Genomic DNA, 25,197 nt, shown 5'->3' on the forward strand with positions numbered 1-25,197 from the left:
TGGACCCGAGGGCATATAACACTCAGCCAAGACGCCATACGTTTGCAGGTGAACCATGCTTTGCTCCGTCCCTTTGCTGTCTATCACGAATTGACGGTCGGCCAGTTGTTTAGCGATTCTGTGATCACATTTTATGCTCATTGAATTTTAACATATTTAGATGGAGCTCTGTTCAGTTCCTCTCTATGTTGTCTCCCCAAAACGTCTTATTTTACATCTATCTAAAATAAAAACATGAGTATATGAAAATAAACAGATAAATGCATTCTCTCAATAATTATATTTCAAGTTTTGAATGCAAATGTGCTGAAATTGGTCTTTTACTTATTACACTTTTTTGGAAGGGGTCATGTTCTTTACAAGTTTCGTGCCTTTAAACATCATGCATGCATATCATACTCTCTCAGCCATTGATTAAACCATATCAACCGACCACTAAATTAAACCTCTTAACCGCTGATAAAAAGTCTCTCATAAGTGAAATAATGTAAGTGTTGGCGAATGGACGTTTGGGGTGTTGGTCCACTCCGGGCCTGATTCTCCGGGGAAGTGCAGAGATTGGAGGTGTGCTTTGGACAGCACCCAGGGTAATTACACTAATTGACACTTCACCCCACGCGCGCGCACACACACGCGCTCACCCCGGGGACCAATCAGGAGGCTGCTTTTGAGATCAGGGGCCGGGGCGGACACAGGTGCTGCCGTTGTATTACGTGCGTAATTGCAGTGGTGATATTTGTCGTACAGACACACATTCTCTGAAGGCCATTAAGTCTACAGGTCCTATTGAGAGCAGCGTTCCTTTGAAACCATCAGGGTCGCTGCGCAATGCTGTCCGACACAAATAATGAGAGGACACGCAGGTCCCCGGGGATCTGTTTATGTGTGTGTTTTGACCGTCTGGCACATATTTTTTTCATGCATTTTCTTTTATAACCATGCTCCAGTGAGAAATTAAATAAAACATTTTGATATTCAGCACTGATATGATTAAAAGAAGAATACTACGATGATAAAAAAAATAAAGAGGGACCCAAAAGCATGTCCTCATAGCTTCCATTAGGTCCTTATAGCTAACTAGAAGTACCATGGTTTTCTTTTAATACTACTATGTATACACCATATAGTGCAAGACTAGCAATCAGGTTATTGTTAATAAATATATCTGGATTTTATTTCACCCTAAAATTAAAGAAAATTGTATTGCATCATTTCCTTAAATTCAGTTTTCTAACACGAAAATCATCTAGACACAAAACACTTAAGAATTTGGTGAGAAAGTGTGCTTAATGTCATAAAATAATGTCACAAACTGTTAATTATAATAACATCCTGTATAGCTCAGTGGTAAAGCAGTGTGCAAAGGTCATGGGTTTGAACCCAGGGAACACACAGGATATAAAATGTACAGCTTGTAATGCATTGTAAGTCGCTTAAGATAAAAGCATCTCCCAAATGCATAAATGTTAACATTATTGTGATTTTTGGAGTTTTTCTGAGATTAATGCAATGCAATGCTTCTATTTCCTTTTTAGTGTCCTATCTAAGGAATACCGGGATGTCCTCCAGTATGTGACAGCAATAGTGAAGCAACATCAGAAGGATTTAATCCCAGGAATGCCACAGCTCAACATGTGTGACCTCGCTGTCATGGTGAGATGATTGTTATACAGTATATTATGTGGCACATTTGTGTGTGATTTTTGCATTGTTTTTGATGTGTGTGCATGCAAATACAAATTAGATCTCAGAAATCGTAGTTCACACAAACTCTATGTCTATTTGTTAATAAATAATTTCGATAATGTGATAATATTTGTATTTTAATACATCATTATTTTATTTTATTTATTAGTCACTATTGTTCTAGTTGAACTGTATAGTGGCGTTATATAAAATCTAGTGGCACAATAGTGCCATCAAGTGTTGGTTTATAGTAATACAGTGTTTCCTTTATTTATTTATTTTCATTTACAGAATTGGAGTCCTCCGGGATGTGAAAAGCTGAATAAATGTCTCAAAGCACCCGAGTCAAAACCATGGAAGTGTGTATGGCCACATTAATGTATACTTTTAATAATATATAGATATTATATTTTGCATAAAGAAAACAAAGCTTTTGTGACTTTTTTAAGCATTTTCTCAGGCATGGGTCTCTTTACCATTTTAATAATAAATGTGTATTATATTGCAGTAGTTTGTTTACAGTTTAAAATTGCAATGAATTGTGGCTTTACAATAAATTATTACCTATTTATGGCACAATGTAAGCTGATCATGTGTAAACAAATAAGTAAATTTTTAAAAATAAAAAATGGACTGTATTTTTATATCTACTGTAAAACTGATATTAGGATGATTAAATGAAATGTAGGAATATATCTGTGTGTATTTAATTAAAGACTTTTATCATTCAAGTATTTTTCTGTGATTTTACTTTGGTCGTTTCTCAGTCCGAAGGCTGCAGCCTCCGGAGGTCGCATAAGCAGGCTGCATACGTCATCAATCCTGGCTTATTTAATTTAACTGAGCATTACATTTGCAAATCATAAGTATATTACAATGCTTAACGATTAGCTAATAATAATAGTAAATTTTATAATTGTTAATATTTGGAAATAAGACCGTCTTGATGACGTATGCGACCTCCGGAGGCTGCAGCCTTCGGGTTGAGAAACGGCCAGTTTTCGGCCAGAGTATCACCTTGAGGCAGATAACTGTTTATTTATCACATTTTATTAGTATTATAATGTACCAAACATCAAACAGACTAAACAATCAATAAACATTTGCACACACGTTACATACGTCACTCGATGGCGTCACGTGACCAGGAAGCGCGCGCTATGCACGCGGAGCTCTTCCCGTTTTAAAGTGCAAACATCCAGCAGCGCCTACATGATGGCAGAGAAACGGGATCTGATCATCCAGTGCATCAGGACTTTCCAAGATTTTCCCACGAAAGGAATTCCGTTCAAGTGAGTGTAATGTAATACATGATTTAACTTAAAATTTGAGCAAGTGTTTCATTACAATTGACTGCGTTTGACTTCATGTAATGCTGCGCATGCCTTTCGTCTGCCATGACATCACAGCACCGCGAGAGCGATTGAAAATCATGCTTTCCTACCCGTTTCCTACCACTCTCTCTGTGCTGTGATGTCATACGCTGACACGTCTGCGCAGTGCCGCATAGAGTCGTGAGATGCAAGGATAGCGGAACATTCACTGGAACAAATTTGCTACATTTAGGGGTGGTTTCCTAGTTTTTTTAGACTAGTCCTAGACTAAAAAATGTAAGAGCTGTCCAAACTGAAAACAACTTGCATTGACATCTTAAATACATCAGTAGTTACCCTTTGTTTTGCCTCAAAATGCACACAAGTAATGTGAGGCATGTTGGTTAAAACTAGTTATATTTTCTAATTAAACTAAGACCTGGTCCTGGTTTATGATAATCCCTGTCCGGGAAACCACTCCTTAATGCCCACGGCTTTTCCTGCAGGGATATTTGTCCAATCCTGAAGAATCCCGAGGCTCTGACTGCAGTGACAGATCTGTTTGAGGAATACGTGAGAAACACACACCCTCACGTGGATCTTATAGTTGGTAAAATCTCATTTATTGCTCTAATTTCATCTTTCATTTTGCAGATTAGATTAGTTTTCATGTACAAGGGCCAGAGTTGCAAAACTTCTGATAGCACTTCTCAGTGTAACCATAACCGTTTTATTGGATCGGGAATTTAGGAATTGAATTTCTTGCTTTTATTATATTTTTGTACATATGTTCAGTCTGAGTCCTATGGGATATTGTTAAAATACAATATTTCATTTTATGCTTTTGGCAGACACTTTTGACCAAAGCAAATTACAGTACATTAAAGGTGCACTGTGTAACTTTTATGATGATCTTTTGACAGAAATGCATTATAATCTATATAAATATATTATCAGTGGTGTTTAAAGACTTTACATGTATTGTTTTTGTTACCTTAGAATGAGCCGTTTTTATCTACATACACCGCAGGTCCCCTTAAAGGCGCCATTTTGCACCACTATGTTTTTACAGTAGCCCTAAACGAGGAAACTTCCCTACAGAGCGCATTTTGTCACTATGTCATCTCAGATAATGATGTGTTTGCCCTGTGGCAGCTACCGTCTTTAAAGTTCCCAAGTTCCACATATCATGAAAATTTGACTTTTTCCATGTTTAAGTGCTATAATCGGGTCCACAGTGCTTCTATCATCCTAGAAAATGTAAAAAAGATCAACCCAGTAACTTAGTTTTGGTAAACACTTCTCTGCAAGGATGTAAAAAAATAGGTCCTTGAAATTTGGCTCCCCTTTGATGTCAGAAGGGGATACCACCCCTGAATCTAACCACTGCATTGCCATTTAGTGCAGAGATCAGCTCATTTGCATGTTAAGGGACACACCCAAAAACAGCACATTTTTGCTCACACCTACGAAGTAGCAGTTTTAAGTAAGGAATAATTGACAACGGGCTATTGAATTATTTGAAAATAATGCACACCCGCAATTATATCCTCCTATTATACTATTATATCATCCGCTTTGCGTCGTGCTGTTACACCGCAGGTGTGCATTATTTTCAAATAATTTAAAGGACCGGAGTCAATTATTCCGCTTATACCACAAACGTTGCTCTGGTGCCTATTTTTAAGACATTTGAAAAGTAAGGTGTGCGGTTATCGAAAAATAATGCATACGCATGGAACATTTCTCAACCAATCAGAATACAGCATTCAATAGACCCGTGGAATAATAAAGCAATGGGCCCCAAGAAGCAGTGGGTTACCAGTGCATTTTATGACAGCTAAGGGGCATTGTTGGCTGTTATAAAATGCACTGTAACCCCACTGCTTTGCGGGGCTTATTGTGTTTATAAAACGGTTACTTCATATGCATAGCAGAATTTCATAAAATAAAACACAAATACTGTGTAATAGTACAAATATTATTCTTCCACCAAACAAAGTAGTTCCTCAGAATCAAGTGTGGCTGCAACAGAGCGCAGTTCCCAACCAACACAGACACAATGAAAATTTGATTAAAGACTGTGGTGTTTATTTTTATAAATCAACATTCATCTAAAATATACATTAACATTTATATTGTGTAACTGTTGAAGTGATTCTCAAATATGCGTGGAAGCAAAACTTAACTTACTTAACTTTAACTCTTTCCCCGTCAGTGTTTTTTTTAAGTTGCCTCCCAGTTTTAGTTTAAAGGCTTCCAGAGAAATTATCTTCTTTAAATAAACATAAAATATATCAAATGAAAGAACAGACGCTCTGCTTTAAAAAAGTTTCATCCTACCTTCATTTGTTCTCTTATCACCTCTCAAATTTTCAGCTAAAAGCGTAGATAATTCCATTTTTGTGAAGAATTTTTGTAAGAGATCAGCTTCAGAGCCATCAAAACGTACACAACCGGGGTATTTTATCACGCCTTAGAACGCGTTTCAACCGATCAGAATGAAGAACCAGAACGGGCCGTTTTATAACATGTTATAATAAATTATCTGTGGGGTATTTAGAGCTAAAATTTCACATATAGACTCTGGGGACACCAAAGATTTATTTGACAAACACGTCTTCTAAAATGTTCCCTTTAATTGTGTTTATAGGGTGAATTATAACATGTGCTTATGTTTCGTGTGTAAAAAATGCAGTAGTTTTCACACAATTTACTCATCTCTATATTAGGGATGCACCGATAGGATTTTTTTGGGCCGATTTCGATTTAAACTGACAACTTCTGGCCGATGCCGATATTAAACACTTGTATAGAATACTATACAGTTGGTTTATTTGCTAGTTTATTTCTGCATCAAATTATTTTTACTGAACATGGATTGGATCTAATTAACATTCGACTGACCAACATAATAAGAGAGGCACAAATTAAGCTAAAACAAATATAATAAGACAGCATGACAACCTTCAAATGTGGTTTTTGCTATTCAGCATTTATTTTATTAACATCATTAACTCATTTTTTACATATAATGTATTTCTTTATGCAGTTAATTAATAAACAATCGGTATCGGCCTTTCTCGTGCTATTGCCGATGGTTTCAAATTCATCAAAAATCGGCCGATAAATATCGGTGGCCGATACATCGGTGCGTCCCTACTCTATACTAGAAAGTTAGAGTTTGAAAAATGGGATCAGGTAAAACAGGACCTTTAAGATTTACATTTTATCATTATGTGCATTCCCTGGGAATCAAACAAACAACCTTTGCGTTACTACCATGATGTTCTACCGATTAAGCTACATGAACATTAATGAAAGATTTACTGTAATTTTTCTGATGTGTTTGGCGTATTCAAAGATGAAGACTTTGGTGTAGAATTATTTTTTCCTAGGACTTGATGCTCGAGGATTCTTATTTGGGCCGCTGTTGGCTCAGAGATTAGGAGTAGGGTTTGCTCTTGTCAGAAAGAAAGGGAAGCTTCCCGGCCCAACGCTATCAGTGTCTTACAGTCTTGAATATGGACAGGTACAAAAGTACTATTAAATGTCTGCTTTTATTAATATATCACATCCATTCATAGTTTAATTCAGCAGTATTTTTTCAGGCTGAGGCGGAGATGCAAGAAGATGCCGTTTCTCCAGGACAGAAGGTCCTGATCATAGATGATTTACTGGCCACAGGGGGTGAGTATATACAACTAAAAATGATTTTTGCCCATCTATACAGCACTTTGTAGTTGTGTCTGAAAAGTATTGTATACTTGTTTAGCTTAGTATTTTTTATTATTTTTTTCATTTCAGGAACGCTGTATGCAGCATGCGAGTTGGTTAAACAGCAGCGGGCCGAAGTTCTGTCCTGTCTGGTGGTTGTTGAACTGAAATCTCTCAATGGAGCCGACAAGCTGAAACAAACTTCAGTGTTTTCTATTGTACAGTACTGACAGCATAATACATAATACAGCTGCTCTCACATTAGTGCATCATATATTCTTTACCTTGAATATTAAAAGGTGTATTTTTTAAATAGAAATTATTTGAAGTCAGAAGTCAACTACAATCAGATTGTAGATTGAATTGCAGATGTGCAGAAATTAATGTTTATTGACAAATGGACATGAGATGATTCCAGGATGTCAAGTATGCAATGTCAGCAAGTAATAAATACTTTTCTTCCAATGCAGAATTGTTAAAATAAGCTTTAACATTTTTTCCAATAATGTTAAAATGATGCAGGTGATATTCGTGTCTAATCACACTGTACAAAAAATCCACTGAGCATCAGACTACAGATGCAAAGGTGCTTTTCTGTGTAGAAAACTCATAAGCAAGTTACACCATTGTTTGCATGAACTTATTTTTTGTTTATTGTACATTTCGAAGCATGCTGGTATGTAAGGTCTTCATAGACCGCTCTACATTTAAAGCAGCTGCTACTGTGACAAGTCCAACAATGAACATTTCAATAAAAATGGAGTAAACGCCAAACTTTAAAAACAGTCTCTTAATGAAATGCATAAACTTAATGTGAACATACAAAACTATTCTCAAATTCTAAAAGTTAAAATTCAGGCATAATCCAGGATAAAATATTGCACGTGGTTTATTGGTCTAAATGTGAAAGTCCTCAGAGCCGCTCTTCTTCTCTCATCTTCTGGTTCAATTTATCCAGAACGATATTCAGATCCGTCGTCTTGTTTAGTTTCAGGTACATGTCCTTTCTGATCGGATGAACCGTTAGCCATTCAGGTGTTAACTCGGCCAGCAGACGAAGATGCTTCTCCATTTCATCTAGAATGAGAACGATGTTTAGACAAACTTCATAATATACAGTCGTTTCAAAGAGACATCGCTGGTAAACTCCTGACAAACTCTCAAAAATAAACATCTAGCAAAAATTAGGTAGAGCGGAATCGTGCATTTTGGCAAAAGGCAATCCCATAATGCACTGCAACAATTATATAAATATGTATCGCAAAAACTGATTATTTTACACAACGTACGCTATTAAGGGTGTCGATGGCAAACGTGAAATATTGACACATAATGTAATTTTATTTTGACACTTTCATTTACATAATTTCGGTCTATACATATCCACCAAAGCCAGCATTTGAAGAGTTTCATTGCAAAACGAGTTTTATGGTGCTACTTAGCTGTATTTTTTAAGTTATGAAGGTTTAAATCAAAACAAACTAACTGCAGTGGAATTGAAATTAATTGGAATGCACAACCAAAAAAAAAAAAACATGATTTCTGAACAATTAACAAAACGCATTTTGCAACGAAACTCTTCATTTTAGTTTACAAAAAAAATTATATATATATATATATATATATATATATAAATAAATAATAGCTAACAGCATTTCCATTAAATTGAAAATGCGCACCCCACGAAACGCATCAACTTCGCATAAACTATACTTCGCAAAAAAAAGTTATACTTGGGTGAGATGGTTTTTCAGGCAATTCCAAAAGGGAATATATAGCAAAACTGCAATGAAAAGTTTTCACATTTACAAGTCATTCATTAAATATGGCACATTATGTTTGGTTGGAGGACAATAAAGAAGGGGTGTGGTCGACTTCACGTGACATCACGAGAACCGCCAAGCGCATGATATCAAAATACAGCAAAAACGATTCGGGAGTCGACTTCTCTGTGCTTTCGAGTTGAACACAACCGAGTTGAACGAGACAACAAAATTACGTTTTAGTCGCATAACAACGGTTAATGGATTTTTTTTCTACAATTTAAAGGTTTGGAAGCGGTCTAAACATTGACAAATTGATCGACATTTAAACTGAATCGAAATCGTATAACAGAAACGATATCATAACGCATCATGGCGAGATGTTTCGATTTACAGCCCTCTATGCTACGCATCACCACATCAGTATCAGCAACATTCATATGCCAACTTTTATTGAAACGCTGTAATATTTACTGCATCATTACTAACCAGCACTGAGCGGGGAGCGGTAGCTGGAGATCATCCGATTACAGGTGAGCTCCATGATAAGGGCCGGTTTCTTCTCTGCTACGAACACATTTCTCAGGATCCTGGCCATCTCTGGTAGTCGTGACATCATTGACAGACGCTCCTCTTGCTGCGGGTTTCGTGTCATAGCGGCCTGAAGCTTTTGAGCCTCTTTGGCACGAATCTAAGAGGAGAGATTTTTTTGATTAAGTTTTGGGACACTGCGTGTAACAACAACAACAACAAGCAGCTTAGCGGTTTAATTACTCACCCTTTCCAGCAGAGACTGAGAAACTCCTTTGAGGGCACTGGGCGTTTCTGTTGGGGTCACTGCAGGTTTCGCTACAGGCTCGGGCTCCTTGACGCACGCCGTCTCTGCTGTTTTCAATGCCATGTTTGCCAAAGCCTTCTCCATCTAGAACAAGAATGCATTTATTTAGCATGTCCAGATTTGATGATGAACAAACTCGAGTTTCTGTTTTCGTCAAACACCATGGGGCCCCTATTGCAAGTTTAACGATGGAAAAAAGGATTGTACCCATTCTCTTAAGTCACTTATGCCCAAAACGGCCACCTCTCAAAAAAACAAATCTCCCATTTCTTTTAAAAGCCAGTTGCACTGGCAGTTGCCATATTACTAAATAAAAATACTGCACCATTGACTTTAAACCAGGTTTTAGTTGGTCAATGGTGCAATTGTTTTCAGCTGCCTCAAAATATCGCAACACCTCCTTTTTTTAGATCAGCATACCCATAGGCGAACAGACTGACGCAAATGCATTTACCATTTAACTCTTTCGCCGCCAGCGTTTTTTTTTTTTAAAAAAGTTGCCAGCGCCAGCATTTTTCACGATTTTCAAAAAAGTTTAATTCCTTCCAGAAACATTATTTTTTAAATATATAAACATACAATATAAAAGAAAAGAAAGATCAGACCCTCTGTTTTCAAGCAAAAAAAAAAAAGTTTCATCCTACCTTCATTAGTTCTCTTGTAATCACCTCTCAAACATGGGTAGGTTTCTTCAAAAACACAATTTTCAGCAAAAAGCTGATATAATTCCATTTTTGTAAAAGATTTTTGAATGAATGAGATCAGATGCAGACCGATCTTTAAAACATAAAGGGAGGTCTTTCTTTTTCACGTGAGGCGTGTTACTTCCGGGTTGTAAAAGTTGCGAAAGTGCGCCCTTTGGTGAATAATAGCAATATTGCGGAGAGCCGGAGATTCTCATCGTTGGCGGGGAGGCGTTTTCTCTTGATTGAGGAGATAACTCGTCAATGGCAGGGAAAGAGTTAAAAAAGGTGGCACAGGACGTGAAAATGATAACTGCATCAGGGTGAAACTAGTAATAAATTTGCTTTGCGCCTGCCGTCCCATTGTGTTGGGTGTAAGAAAGGGCCCCATGCATTAAAAATACTCAAACGTTTTCAATGTTAATAAATAAAAAAGGTCAAGTTTTAAGTGGTCGTACTACGTGACATTTTAGTCATTCAAATAAAATGTTAACCCTTTCCCTGCCAATGATGAGTTTTTATGGCAATCTATATTTCTGCTATTATACACTAGGTGGCGCTTTAACACAACTTATAAAACACTGAAGCATCCACTGATCCAAAAAACAGTTCAAACTCTGTTTTGATCAATGCTCTGAATCTGATCTTTAACAAAAGTCCTTTACAAAAATGCAATTATTTACCAAAAATATAAAATTTGGTATTTTTGAAGAAACCTACCCTACACCTATTTGAGAGGTGATAAATAGAGATCAAATGAAGATTGGATTAAACTACTTTTTTGTTTGAAAGCAGAGGGTCTGTTCTTTCATTTAATATTTTGCATGTTTATAGATGAAAATCAGTCATGTGACCTTTAACGTCATGCTGCCATCTTTAGTACCTACCAATAGGGATGTAACGATTCAATCGCGTGTCCCATTAAAAATGCCTGTCTGAAATCGATTCTGAATCGTAAAGCTGCGATTCTTCGTTTCATGCACAGCTTGTGCGTGTACTACGGCATTTGGTCAGTAGGAGGTCTTATCAATCTAAAATCATTATGAGTCGAAGTCGTTTATAACGTGCATTTAAAAAAGCAACACTTGTTTAACAACATCATTCAAAATATTTTTTATAATCATAAAAATACCCGATTACAGCGTACAAATATTCCTGTAGACATTCCTGGAATAGTATTTGTAATGCTATTTCTTCTGTGGGCACAAAGAGTGTTTCTGCATGAGAGCACCCCCTGGCATTTGGATGTGCCGGGATTTGACCGTAATTCATTCAAATTCATTCATTGAGAAAACGCGCATTTGCAAGGTAATCGTTACACCCCTACATACAGAGAGGCTAGCTTGCTACGGTTTACAGATGTCTTATCGTTTACTGTCTATAAATTTTTACGGATACGTGGAAGGGCTACGAAAGACATTTCACCCCTCGACTGTCATAAAAAGAAATGCAACTTGGTTAAGGTGTGATGCCTACTCGATCCCTGATGCGTTCTTCCAGCCGCTGTCCGCTGCTACCTAACAACCACTATTTTTACAACACTAAGAAAGCACTCCACAATATGAAACTTTGCTCGAACTATCACTTGTAACACTCTCTACAAATGAACGCGAGCATTGTGAACATTGTTTGTGTACACAGAGTTTACTAATAAGAAAGGTTTTGAACAACTGACTTTGGCTGTTGTGATGTCCGCTCGTCATCTTTGTCAGACATAAAGAATTGATTTTCAAATGTGAATGCATGAATCTCATATGAGGCTCCTTTTCCAACTAGAAGGTAAATTTTGTTTTTCACTTGTGACAAAACAACGAATTATCTATACATTTATATGGAACTATGCTTTAGGAGCTATCCATCTTTACTCTCCTCCCTCCTTATGTCACATTCAGAGATCGCTACATCTTGACTGGCAAGATGGCGGCAAGCGGACGCCAAATCAACCAAAGTTGTTCAAAACCTTTTTTAGTAAACTCTGTGTTCACAAACAATGTTCTCAATGCTTGAGTTCACGTGTAGAGACACAGGTGATACTTCGAGCAAAGTATCATGTTGTGTCGAGCCTTCTTAGTGTTGTTAAAATAGCGATTTTGATGCTCACAACATATTAGTTCTTTTGCGACCATTTCAGGTACTCAAAATTGCAGAAGACAAGTGAGTGACATCAGCCGATATTCATGTATACATTTAAAGGACGACATTTTCTGGAAGACATTAAATTTTTTTTTTGCAAAAAAAAAAAAATGCTGGCGCTGGCAACTTCACACTGGCAGAGAAAGAGTTAACATTAAACACATCTGCAGTTCTTGGTAATTTTTTATTTTAATCCTCACTTGAAAATGAAAAGCAGATTTTCTAACAAGTTACGCTTACATTTTTACACATTTGTCAGACGCTTTAATCTGCAAACAAGTGAAACATTTTATATGCTCGTTCTCTTGGAATCGAACCAAAGACTTTTGCACTGCTAACACAATGCTCTACCAATCGAGTTACAGAAACGACAATCTAGTTAAGTGTTTACCTTTGGTGTCATGAGAGCTCGTGCTTTATCCAGCACCTCCTGAGCTGTGGTCATCTTCTCAGTTTGGGGAGGCTGTGGCAGGTCACCGGGTTTGATGTTGGGAACCTCGTCCACAGCGAACCTCGGATGCCAGCGGGTGAGTTTGTCATCCGGGATGACGATGGGAGGATTTAATGAAGCCAAGAAAACCTGCAACAAACATAATCATACATAAGAACATAAACAAACAGGATTCACACATTTGGGGAAAAACTCAATACGCTGCACTCACCTTATGATGTCCTTTCACAATTTCAACCAGGTTTTGGTGAAAAACGTGCCTTCTTTCCAAAATTCGCGATGCGGACAACACTGGTCGAGTACCGTTAAACTCTAGAAAAGAAAATTACCACTTTTAGGAAATATTAAAAACACAAACAACACACATTGAAGCTATATTATCAAATGGTTTTCGAACCTTCATCGATGACTGGTTCCACTGTTAGCTGGAAAGCGGATCTCTTCGCAGTGAAACAAGGAATGTTTTTCTCCTGGCGGAAAGTATAAGCAGAAGGGTACACGGCCTTTATCTGTGCCAGGTGGCTTTCTTCAAAACGCCTGTGAAGAATAATTGAGATTAAATTCAACATCGTAAATGTCAAACAAGATGAAATTAACTTCCACGTGAAATGGTCTCTTACTTGTGCATCATATCCTGAACCCCCTGCTTAATCTTGGCAAAAGTGGCGGTCTCGGAGCGGTTGAAGAGCATGCCGACTATAGTCTCCAGACTGCGAAACATCTCCGACAAAACTTTGTATTTAAAAGGCAGCGTGAGACCAGGAGGGACGTCCTGAGCGAGAGTGTGATAACGCTGATAAGCTGGAAGCTTCGCTCTGAAACAAAATACATAAAAAAAGTTATTAAAATCACATGGCCACACATAAATGCAACAGGTTCTCAATCTTGTCAAAGCAATTCATTCCCTTACAAAAAACGTTCACAGAAAAATTTAACTGTGCTAGTAGTTTATGGATTTCTTAATGCAAAGATCTTAGATATTGTGCCTTTAAATAAACGCATAACACACATTTGCCAACATCAACCAAACCTATCGTGACTGACCTTTCCTCCTGATCTTCTGGTTGAGCTGAAGTCGCTTTTGGTTCCTCCGCAACTCGTTCGGCTTTCCTCTGCTGAACCTTGGCCGAGATCTCACGAGCGGCATCGAGTCGAGCCTTCAGCTCAGCGAGCGATGACACGGGCGCGGGTGAGGGAGTCGACACGCGCTCAGACTGTTCTTTGAGTTTCTGAAGCTTTGACTTTAACGCCACCACGTCCTCTCTGCAAAGAGGTTTCTGAAAGAGCAAATAAGTTTTATTAATGACATGACCAAAAACTGCAGGAGGTTCAGCACAGGTGCGATAGACCCCCATGCGTTACCTTGCTCCTGGTTGTCCCTTTGGGTTTGTCGTCTTCAGTCTGCTTTTGTACGGGAGAATTATTTGCATTATGGTTAACTGTGTTTTTGGACTCTTTGCTGGTGGTTTGTGATGGGAGCTGTGGAGTGCTGGAGGCCAATGGTTCACAGCTCTACAGTAATAAAAACAGTCCAGGGTTAAACATAACCAACAGAGTTTGAATACGGCAGTTAATGCTTAACTTACACTCTTGCATTATGAAAAACACGAACTAGATTAAACTATTATAGGATTTGTTTGAACCTAACATAACAAGAGAGGCACCCACCGTTTACTATGGTTTTACTACAAAATACCATTGTAATCATGGTCGTCGGAAACAAACAAAAAAAGTGTGGATGGGTCCAAAACATATACTGGAGTAGATGCCAATTTCTTGTACTCCGTTTATCGTTTATTAAAAACTGCTTTATAGCCTAAAAAGTGTGTTTACCTCGCAGAAGCGCCGCAGGCGAAATAGTAAAAACACGGAATGGAGTTTAATTTATATTGACTCTAAATGAGCCAAGTGGAATGGATTTGAGAAAGCAGCAGCTAAAAAGTCAAGGCTGTAGCTAAAACGCGGAACGGAGTTTAATTTATAATGTCATTCCTTTAGTGGAATGGATTTGACTGACGGTGCTCTGACAAGTTAACAGACAAATGCGCTAAATTAGACCACAAATATATCATTGTCTCACTACAATAACCATAGTGTAACCATGCGATTTGCAGTTAAAGTATACTATACTAGTACATACGATATCAACTCCCTCAAACAACATACTAACGTAGACACAAGCATTTCTTTAGGCTCTTGTTGACACAAAGGTCATATTTACCTGCTCTTTACCGTCGTGTTTCAACAGATCCAGTTTTTTTCTCGCGCTCTTGGTTCCGGTTCGCTCCTCTCGTACCGACTCGTGCTTCTGTCCCGTATGGAGCCGCTGGCGCTTCTTGGCGCTGCTGTGCAGTTCGGTTGTGGACGGGAACACGACCGCGCACACATCAAACTCCGCAGAGCTTCTTTTAGGAGTGCGGGGACTCGCCGTGAGTTTCGCATCACTCGAGTCTATCGCCGTATCTGCGCTTTCCGATGATAAAGCCTCGTCGATGACTTTGAGAAACTCCTGCTGGACGCGTTTCTGCGGCTCCGGTGAGGCGATGGACAGCGTCGCAGTGCGCGAGGAGCGTGTGGCTCTGGATGTCTTCGGTTTGGTGATCGCAGCTGATTGTACATCGTTCACGGACACTTTTTGTCCCTTGGACCGTAAAGACCGAGCGGCGCCTCCCTTTTTACTTTGTGCAAAATAATCGGTTACCCGAGCTTGTGCCATTCTGCAGCTTGAACGAAAACCAGTCCCACGATTGTTGTTGTCTCACCGGAACTGCCTTTACAGTGTCTTACTTTCGCGCGAAATCCGACCATGTGACTTATGTAGGCGGAACTGAGTTATAACCCCGCCCCCCATTCGCGCTTGGATTTTTACTGATCAAACAAACACCAGATTCGCAGTAATAACTGTCAGGAAAAACTGATAACGTTCAGTAAATCTATAAAAAATGTAAATAAAACTTACAATTTTCTGTTTATATATATGTATGCATTACATTTAGCAGTATTTTATTTTTACACTGCAAAAAATGAATTTCTTATAGTATTCTTGTTTTGTTTTCAGTAGCAATATCTACAAATTCTTTAATCACGATTATTTTTTCTTGATGAGCAAAATGACCTAAGAAAATAAGTTTAGTTTTTAGTAAAACAAATCTACAATTTAAGTAAATTTGTGCTTAAAACAAGCAAAAATAATGGGGTGAGAACATTTTGCTTGAATTAAGTGTTTAAGATAAAATAAATTATTTTAAGATTTTTTTCTCACCCAATTGGCAGATATTTTTGCTTGTTTTACGCTCAAATTTACTTAAATTGTATATTTTTTGTGTATAAACAAGACTTATCCTCTTAGGTCATTCTGCTCATCGAGAAAAAGCATCTTAATCTGAAAACAAGACAAATACTAAGTCATTTTTTGCAGTGTAATGCATGTATTTGTGAAATTATAAATATATCATGTGCTCATGATCACTAAAAGTTCAGAATAAAGAAGTTATTGTTTATCACTTTAAAACTTTTTGTGGGATTCACTTAACCCCCAGTAGTGGTTTCTGCATGTTTGATGTGGGAATTAAAAAGTTTTTTTTTTTACAAAGATTAATGGCTGTAACACCGTAGGACACTGTCAATTACAGAATGAGTCAATCAAAGCTCAAACCCATTCATCAACAGCTATAACAACCAGCAAATAGGCGATATGCTGTCAATTACTTTAACACCTCTTTATCAAGTATTGTAACGGAAAATGTGTTGCACTTATATCAACATTATTGCCTTATAGTAAATAAACCACATACACAACAGGGGTCAGTTTAATCTGGATCAAAATGATCCAGATTTTGAAATATCATGTTTTGTTTTTCAGTAAACTATATCACTTTTGTCCTGGTTTTTCAAAGCAAAATTGAATTGGATCACCCCGATACACACTTTTTCAGATTAGAAAAATCTGGATAACTAGTGTCCTAAATGGGTTGATTGTAATAAATATAGTGCCAAATGACAGTTAAAATTAAAGATTACTTTTGTTAAAATTAAATGTTAAATATTTTTTCACTGCTGTATGACGGATTCATAATGACTTTTATCTTTCTTAATTAACTGGAATGTTTAAATGGTAGACCAATGTTATACTTTCAATACTTTATCATCATATAGATTGAACTAATCAAGAGCAAAATGTCAACAAAAATTATACATTTATAAATATTACATGATAGAAATGTTGTATTGAAGACTAGGTTAATGGGGCAGTTTCCCAGACAGGGTTTAGGGTAATCCTAGGCTTTAGTTATATTAGGACATTTAAGTGTTTTTTTACAAATATAACTTGGTGTGCATCTTGAGACAAAACAATGGCACTGATATATGTTAAGATATATCAGGGCAAGATGTTTTATAAGGCAGTTTCTACATGCATTTTAGTCTAGCAAATCCCAATCTTACTAAAAAGTTTTGAACAACACAAAGTAAAGATTTTATCCAGATCCTGATTCCGTACAATCCAGATTCAGAATCCATAATAGTTTAGTGAACAACCCATTTTGAAATTTTGATCTAATCCTATAGCCGAAATGCAAATTGATTACTTTTGAACAACTGGCCCCAGGAGACCCATTTATTTCTTCTCAAAAATATTTAGCCGTAAATTACTTAAAACTACCACCAGAGGGAGCCATATAAAAGGGTAAACGTCAGTCCAAGACATGAGCCTACTGCAAAAGAAACCTACTTATTTTTATGTAATAACAATTTATGTTTAAAGAAATGCAAGTCCTACAATAACACATACGCACTTACATGTCGTAGAATTAATAAATAAAATAAGTAAAAAAATATGACAAACGATGCATTTTTTCAACAGGCACATTTTATCCAGGTGCCCAAGTGACATCAAAGTCGCTTGTACGTGTATCACGCGGCTGGGCGTGTAGTGAACACCACCGACTCAAAGGATCTTTCAAAGTCCAGTTAACAGCGCGGGAAGCATTACAAAGACTATGTAGTTGAGAGACAACACGCATATAGGGTTAAGTTGTAATATAGCGATCGAAACACAAGCTGTCATTTCAGAGGTCAAATTTGTGCGCGAGGCAGTTCTGTCACTGTCTGACTAAAAATTAACACAGGCCTAGAAGAAAATCCGTTTCGTTTGGAGGTAAAACTGAGGTAAAACTTTGGCTACACAGGCAGTGCAATATTTCTCAGTTGAAAGTGACGTTAGCAGTGTTGGCAGAGAAGTTCATGTGTGCCGTCAGAGTGGGAGTTACTTTCAGCTAACTGTTGGACTGACTGCACGCGCAAACACACAAAACTCTCCTCATGTCTTCTGTGACAACGTGTTACACTTTGTGGACTTAATGTACTTGATATACTCAATCGGAGCACATTATTTGCCAGCTCACGGACTTTGAAATTCCTTGAGACCACGAGCGAGCGCGAAGTTGGGTGATTCACATTTTCCACGAAGATGTTACAATGAATAATCGACTTTCCTGAAGCAGCGGCTCAAGTTTTTCCTGACGAAACAACCGCGATTTTACTGTTACTTTAACAACGCTTTAATGAAACGATCGATACGTTTTTGTCTTTAAATAATGTTAACATTGTCTAATCATTCAGCACAGCTCTTTTAATGTTTAAATAATAGTAAATGGAAAAGAAAGGTGAATTGCTTTTTTGTAGTTTTTATGACATTTTTTTGTCATAAAAAGTTGTGAGAGATGGTCGTATTGTGGATTTGTCTCGTGAGGGGAATGTGACTGGACGCGCGAGTCTGATGGAGCTCCGGGTGTTGTGCGCGCTCCTGTACTGCTGTCTGCTGCCCGTCTCTCTGCTAGCAGGTAACACTTTCAGACATCTCCAATATTTTACATTTAGGCATTTGGCACTTTTATCCTCAGCATGAAGAAAACATTGAAGAGATGAATCTTATGGAGGCATTCGTATATAAGTTACAATACAATGTGTATATTCAGTATTCATGTTTATGACGTAGGGCTTGTATTTTTAAAGGGGACATATCATGTAAATCTGACTTTTCCATGTTTAAGTGCTATAATTGGGTCCCCAGTGCGTCAGCCTAGAAAATGTGAAAAAGAACAACCCAGTAACTTAGTTTTGGTAAACCATTCTCTACAAACATGCAAAATTGACATTTTGGCTCCCCTTGTGATGTCAGAAGGGGATCATATTTTAATAATACCATCACTTAATCTGCACTATCCAACACTTATTAGTGCAGAGAGAGAATTATTGACAGCACAATTGTTTTAATTTCAATAGCCAGGTGAAAAAGTAGTACACTTCCATAGTGTACTTAAAGTGCTTTGTTTTCGCACACTAGTTTTGTACTTAATATACTAAAAATTCATCTTTGGTACACCATAGATATGAACTAAAATGCGCTAAAAATGTATTTAGAAATGTGTTTGGGTACCACTTGTAGTAAACTTGAACACATCTATGTATAAAAGTTGAGTTCGGGTTTGATACAGGTGTTAACTAGATACATTTTTTAATACAGGGATAGTATGTTAAAATTGCATTTTGGTTCGTATTCGTGGTGTCTCAAAATAGCACAGTGAAGTACACTTAGATAATCTTCAGAACAACTTAAGAAGTACTAAAGATACATTTTTAGTATATTAAGTACAAAATTAGTGTGTGAAAATAAAGCACTTTAAGTACACTATGGAAGTGTACTACTTTTTAAACTGGGTAAACCACCATTATGGCGATCAGTTTGCATTTCATTTTTTTTAAGGTATATTTTTTGGCCATTTTTGCCTTTTATTTAAACGGTGATAGAGGAGAGGACAGGAAAGTTACAGGAAGAAGAGAGGGGTATGGGATCGGCAAATGACCACAAGCCGGGAATCGAATTTGGGTCGCCAAAAATGCGAAAGCACCACATGTCGGAGCATTGCCCAATACACCATCGGCTTACGATCAGTTTGCATTTCATCAGCTCATTTGCCCAAAAACGGCACATTTTGCTGACAAAGTGGCAATTTTATAATAAATGATCTATATGGTATTTTGAGCTAAAACTTCACATGCGTACTCTGAGGACACCAAATATTTATTTGACATCTTTAAAGAAAACTCTTGTGAAATGTCTCCTTTAACCAAAGACCTGATGGCATTTACTGCCTCTGATTTCTTAATTTATTAAATAGGTTTGTTCTGTAGCTTAGTTGGTTGAGCATTGTGTTATCAGCGTACAGGTCTTGGGTTCAATCCCCAACACATTAAAAACTGTATACATTAAATGCACTATAAGTCACTTTCGATAAAAGCGTATGGCTAATGTATACTGTACTAAAATGTTGAAAATGATATAGAATCTAGGCAAGTGTTTGTATGCAATAGAGAACATTTTTACATTTTATGAAATATTTACATTGTCCCGCGTTCACAGTGAATGAGTGACAGCGTGAGTAAAAACAGCCTGTCTAGACTTTACATGAATGAACTATACTGAATGACCACGTTTTCCTGAATATAAATTAAAGAATATATTTAAAATGCATTTACTATTTATTTGGTCACTTTTTAACTTTATTGCGTACTTCACCCCAGTAGTTACTGAGATTTGGTTTCACAATTCGTAATAAACTCCATGTATGACAAGGAATAGGACAAGGTTTTTGTTGTTTTAGATGCCATAAAGGCAAATAGGACACTGCTTGCCATGTCATGAAGTTTAGTATATGACTCTTGAGGCTCAGCCGTAGTAATGTTTGGAAATGAGAGATTGCAGGAATGCGTTCAACTGAGACTGCAGTCAGTAAGCTTACCTCATACATCAGGTGTTTGTTTAAGAGACACGCCCGACCAGCGCACTTCCTCTGGGACTAAAAGGAGAGGATGCATGATGCATTTCTGCACTGTATTCTGTCTCAGACCTGTTCTGTCTTCTCCCACTCTTCCTTTCTCATGCATCATTTCCTTTCATTCCTCCGAATCTAAATGTTTTTATGTTCCTTAAACCTAACCTCCCGTGCAGTCTAATTATGGGCTTTGCACGCTTGAAATGGTCCGTGTGGTGTCATTTTAACTTTAGGTTAACATAATCCTGTTACGCGGCTCATGCCGTCTGTACTTTACGTTGAGGTAGGTTGCTGTAGGCCGAGGTGATTTCATCTTGGTCTTCATTTTTGTTCACCATTCTTTCCATTCTTTAAATTATACACATTCTCAAGAGTGCGTTTTCTGATTATCAAAGTTTTGGCCCAAGTTTTTCTCATAAAATGACCAATTCTGGCATTGGGACATTTTAAGTCAGACACTTAAATATAATTTCTCAGAGAATGTATTTGGGTGATTCTCACGAAAACTTGGTTTTAAAAATGTCAAGCATGAAAATGTAAAAATTGCTTAAATTAACTTTTTTCCCCACGAGACATTGAAAAACAAAGTCTGGAGTAAATGGGAACATTAATTTAAAAACTTTTACTTATCATTTAACACTTTTTGTAACATAATTTAAAAAATTAGTCCTAAAAAATCTCATTACAGCAACAGTCAGAAAACATCAACACTGACATATTTTCAAAATGACATGACAAACCTGAAAGAACATAATTTGGAGATTCTGCACATGCATTTAAAATCAAAGTATTATGCTTCTATTAATTAAATTAACATTTAATAAGCATATGTTGCGGTAATGATAATCAAAATGTCGTGTAAGCATTCTGACAAGACAATATTTCAAATTAACTGTAAAAAAAATGATCTTACCTGGTAGCCATCTTGAAGTAAGTGGTCCATGTGCTTGGTCACTCAAGATCAAACTTTATTAAAATTCTGTATGTGTGCTTAAACTGTTCTCAAAAAGTGTTGCGGAGGATGAGAACATCAGGCATGGACACATCATCTTCCTAATTTTTCTTCATTATTATTATACATGAATATTCAGTAAATATTTTTTGTGTCATCTAAAGTAGTCTAGCAAAACATCCATTTATTTTTTTTTTTAATATTTTTGTGTTAATTTGATTAAATTACAACATAACGCATGTTCAAATACAGCCGGACACATTGCGGTAATGAGAATTTCAGCAGAAAATCAAATTTACAATTATAAATTCTTATGTTGAAATCACACATTGTGCAAGGTAGAACACAGTATTGTGTTAATTCTGATGCTTTTTAATGTTACTATATTACACATTTTAAAGCTAAAATCATTAGTGCCGTGGTGTTTCAATGGTTTCGTGAGAATCACCCATTTATCACCAATATATTGAACAATCAGTTTTTTTATTTTCCTAAACCCCTGATGATATCAGTCTATACTCATGTTTTCTATATTACATAAAGGAAAATTTGGGGCGGTTTCCCGGACAGGGATTAGACTAGTCCTAGACTACAATAAAAGTAAGACGTGTCCAAACTGAAAACAACTGACATATCTTAAAAGACATCAGTGCCCTTTGTTTTGCCTCAAAATATTAAATTACATTTTATTTATATAGCGCTTTTCACAATTGTTAATTGTTTCAAAGCAGCTTTATTTGAATAGATGTAGGGGAAAACACAGAAAAATCGATAGATAATATAAGAAGCAGAATACAGCGGCTAATAATAAACCATACAAGCGAGCGTAGTAATAATGTAACGTATACAGGAAAGTGCTAAATTAAGCCAATGTGGGCAAGCGTAGTAATAATTCAACGTATACAGGAAAGTGCTAAGTTAAGCCAGTGTTGGCTCACTCTCCGGATGAAACCCCCCCCTAGGAGAAAAACCCTGTGGGAAAACTCCTATAAGGAGAAAAACCCTTGAGAGATACATATATATTTATATATATAAACACGATAGGGATGTTAAACAGTAAGGCGGATTAAACTGGTTCAGCCGGTGGTCGCTGGTCAGGCATCGGCTGGGCATTACGGTGAAGGACAGCCAGTAGATCAGTGGTGTGATGGCCTTCACAGCATCAGGAACTGGGTCTGTTTGTCTCATTGTCCTCGGGGTTGAGGACGAGACAGGGAGAGAAAAACAGAATCCTATTGGCTCGGTTCCAGACAGGTTAACTATTGCGGCATAAGTATATTACCCAGTTGAGTGATCTTAATGCTTTGTTAAAGAAGAATGTATTAAGTTTAGACTTAAAGTGATCGACTGTTTTTTTACACACCAGTAAGGTTTTTAGTAAGGCATTTTGGTTCAAACTAGATATATTTCCTAATTTACCTAAAGCCTAGTCCTGGCCTAAGATAATCCCTATCCAGGAAACAACCTAATAGAGTACATTGTGCAGCCCTTTAAAAAAAACTGTTTATTTGCATTGATGCATAATACAGGGATTGTAAGATAAACAATATATACACCTTTAGTATATAGACAGAATTTTATTGAATTATTTGTTTAAACAAAATTTTCTAGCAGGTGTTACAACAAACCCTCTGTTTGTTAAAATGAACCCCACCTATGGGGTAAGTTGTAACGTTTGCACTCGTGTCAATTTTAGTGTAATTGTTTGATAACGGTAGGTCCCACAAACAAACTTTAAGTGATTATTTGTAGCAGAGATTTATAAAAATAGGTAAGGTTTGCATGGAATTGCTTAAATATTGCCTTTTACTTAAATAAAAAAAGCATCACGAATAAAAATGAATTGCGTACACTGCTGCTGAATGAGACTGAGATTTTACAGCTAGACATTGCGTGACATTTCTAAGACTGTAAAAGAAAACACATTAATATTTATAGAGGCAGTTTATAACTAATTCTCTGTCACAGACAGCTGACTGTAACACTGTAGCACCTCTTTAGATAACTTAAACACAGCAGAAAACGACACCACCATGTCCTGTACTGACCCATGGTCACGAAGTGATGCTAACTAATCTTCAAAATGATACATTGTCTCTCCCATTGTTCAAAATGGTCTTAACCTGGGGTTAAAAATGTATTATGCTAGATTGAAGTGTAACATAAAAAAAACTTTTACTAAGTTTATTCTGTGTTTACAATAGTCACTTTTTCCATATACAGCATTTCTTTTTTAAACTGAGTGGAACGCCCATGGGAATATTGGCAGAAATCCTGCCATGTTTCATATATAAAACTCTCCTGCGCAGGTAAACATTAGCCGGCAGTGCTAGCAGTTGATGTGATATTTGTTGAACGTGTGGTTTCTCGAGTCATGTGGGACCCTTGTGGCACACAGCAAGAATCGAGTCTGCAGCGTACGCCTCGGGTTCTCCTCAATCTCACGCATGCGGTCAGCCAGATTTGCTCAAGTTCTTCACGCGGTTTTCTGTTGCAACAGTGCAACATTTCTCCCTAACAAAGAGTTAACCTAAATTGAATTGATTTTGTCTAAATAGCTCAATGCATTGCGTAGACTTCAGTAGAACTGTGAAGTTGGGCAACCATGTAATATTGGTTTGTTAGCAGCTCCCACTAACCAACTTGCTGTCACTGTACATTGTACTCGTGGGAGGACAGCGTGCCTGTAATTGTCTTGAGGCTGAAAGGGTGCATCACTGAAATAACTAAACATCTCAATTTGGACTTTAAACACTCACTTAAGGAATTTGGAGTATTTTAGAGCAACGTCTGAAGGAGGAAAAAATTCACTTTGAACCAAAAATGTTGACTTTAAGGGGACATAAACATGGTGCTGTAATTGGGTACCTAGTGCTTGTATCAACTTAGAAAATTTGAAAAAGAACAACCCAGTTACTTAGTTTTGGTAAACCATTCAGTGCAAGCATGTGAAAAATAGTTAATTTGAAAATTGGCTCCCCTTGTGATGTCACAAGGGGATCTTATTATAATAATACCGCCCCTTAATCTGCACTATCCAACCACGACACTGCCATTTAGTGTAGAGAGACAGTGAGAAAGAAAAAAAGATAATAATTGACAGCACAATTGTGTTTTAATTTTAACAAACCACCATTATGGTGATCAGTGTTTGCATTTCATCAGCTCATTTGCATTTAAAAGGACACACCCAAACATTTTTTGCTCACACCTACAATTGTGGCAATTGTAACATGTTATAATAAATTATCTCTATATGGTACTTTGATGTAAAACTTCACATATGTGCTCTGGGGGCACCAAAGATTATTTTACATCTTAAAAAAGTCTTCCCCTTTAAAGACGACATGGGATGAACAGGGACACATTTGAGAATTATATGATTTATGATGTGCTACTTATGTTTGTGTGCTTGTCTTCATTCAAGCGTGGTGTTCGATGGTAGCAGAGTAGGCGTAAAATGTTTTTCATTTGTCAAATTCATACCTGCTGGGTTTAATTAGTTGACGGGCTAACCACAAAATATGCAGTCTTTGTAGTTGCTTCGCTTGTGTGCACACGCCCCAATTTTTAGATTGTGTCGTGTGTTAGACAAGTTCAGTTTAGTTTGCTTTCCCTAAACCATGCTAAGTGCTCCTCACCGCTGTCAGTGTTTGAGCGCAAAGACAAACTGACGTCTGTACAGAGCCCAGCAGCTTTGTGGTTCGTCCTCTTTAACAATTCATAGTATGGCATATTTGCGTAGCTCCAGGGGAAATCATTATACAGTTCTTTAGTCTGTAATAAAAGGGCTGTTTCTGACCAGAACAGAACAAATGGTCTTTCTTGA

General features: G+C 37.2%; 4 protein-coding genes across 5 annotated transcripts in view; 3 read left to right on the top strand and 1 right to left on the bottom strand.

Annotated features, from left to right (window-relative positions):
* Positions 1 to 2,417, top strand: part of galns (galactosamine (N-acetyl)-6-sulfatase) — a 34,655-nt gene extending 32,238 nt beyond the window's left edge. The window contains exons 13-14 of the mRNA XM_055216573.2: positions 1,536 to 1,653; positions 1,978 to 2,417. Coding sequence (XP_055072548.2) covers positions 1,536 to 1,653; positions 1,978 to 2,064 — 205 coding nt within the window. The 3' untranslated portion in view covers positions 2,065 to 2,417. The remainder of the gene's footprint in view (positions 1 to 1,535; positions 1,654 to 1,977) is intronic.
* A 403-nt stretch (positions 2,418 to 2,820) lies between these two features.
* Positions 2,821 to 6,990, top strand: aprt (adenine phosphoribosyltransferase). Its single transcript, XM_055216707.2, has 5 exons — positions 2,821 to 2,978; positions 3,506 to 3,609; positions 6,398 to 6,531; positions 6,611 to 6,689; positions 6,807 to 6,990. Exons 1-5 carry the CDS (start codon positions 2,899 to 2,901, stop codon positions 6,944 to 6,946), a joined length of 537 nt encoding a protein of 178 aa, XP_055072682.2. The 5' UTR covers positions 2,821 to 2,898; the 3' UTR covers positions 6,947 to 6,990.
* A 352-nt stretch (positions 6,991 to 7,342) lies between these two features.
* cdt1 (chromatin licensing and DNA replication factor 1) lies at positions 7,343 to 15,384 on the bottom strand. The gene is made up of 10 exons (XM_055216522.2): positions 14,806 to 15,384; positions 13,947 to 14,096; positions 13,629 to 13,861; positions 13,205 to 13,399; positions 12,982 to 13,121; positions 12,796 to 12,896; positions 12,525 to 12,713; positions 9,258 to 9,401; positions 8,969 to 9,170; positions 7,343 to 7,793 (listed from the first exon to the last, which is right to left on the bottom strand). The coding sequence occupies exons 1-10, from the start codon at positions 15,298 to 15,300 to the stop codon at positions 7,630 to 7,632; spliced, it is 2,013 nt and encodes a 670-aa protein (XP_055072497.2). The 5' UTR covers positions 15,301 to 15,384; the 3' UTR covers positions 7,343 to 7,629.
* A 2,153-nt stretch (positions 15,385 to 17,537) lies between these two features.
* piezo1 (piezo type mechanosensitive ion channel component 1 (Er blood group)) overlaps positions 17,538 to 25,197 on the top strand; it is a 143,116-nt gene continuing 135,456 nt past the window's right edge. For both annotated transcript variants that reach the window (XM_073859526.1, XM_073859527.1), the window contains exon 1: positions 17,538 to 18,424. In XM_073859526.1, the coding sequence (XP_073715627.1) occupies positions 18,361 to 18,424 (64 nt within the window). In that variant the 5' untranslated portion in view covers positions 17,538 to 18,360. The remainder of the gene's footprint in view (positions 18,425 to 25,197) is intronic.

This window comes from Misgurnus anguillicaudatus, chromosome 21, assembly GCF_027580225.2.
Source record: "Misgurnus anguillicaudatus chromosome 21, ASM2758022v2, whole genome shotgun sequence".
Taxonomy (NCBI): Eukaryota; Metazoa; Chordata; class Actinopteri; order Cypriniformes; family Cobitidae; genus Misgurnus; species Misgurnus anguillicaudatus.

Coding starts and splice junctions, on each gene's coding strand:
- aprt (XM_055216707.2), top strand. CDS start 2,899: ATGATGGCAGAGAAACGGGATCTGATCATCCAGTGCATCAGGACTTTC. Junction 2,979..3,505: donor ACGAAAGGAATTCCGTTCAA/GTGAGTGTAATG, acceptor CTTTTCCTGCAG/GGATATTTGTCCAATCCTGA. Junction 3,610..6,397: donor TCACGTGGATCTTATAGTTG/GTAAAATCTCAT, acceptor ATTTTTTCCTAG/GACTTGATGCTCGAGGATTC.
- cdt1 (XM_055216522.2), bottom strand. CDS start 15,300: ATGGCACAAGCTCGGGTAACCGATTATTTTGCACAAAGTAAAAAGGGA. Junction 13,122..13,204: donor GTTCAGGATATGATGCACAA/GTAAGAGACCAT, acceptor TATTCTTCACAG/GCGTTTTGAAGAAAGCCACC. Junction 12,897..12,981: donor GGAACCAGTCATCGATGAAG/GTTCGAAAACCA, acceptor TTTCTTTTCTAG/AGTTTAACGGTACTCGACCA.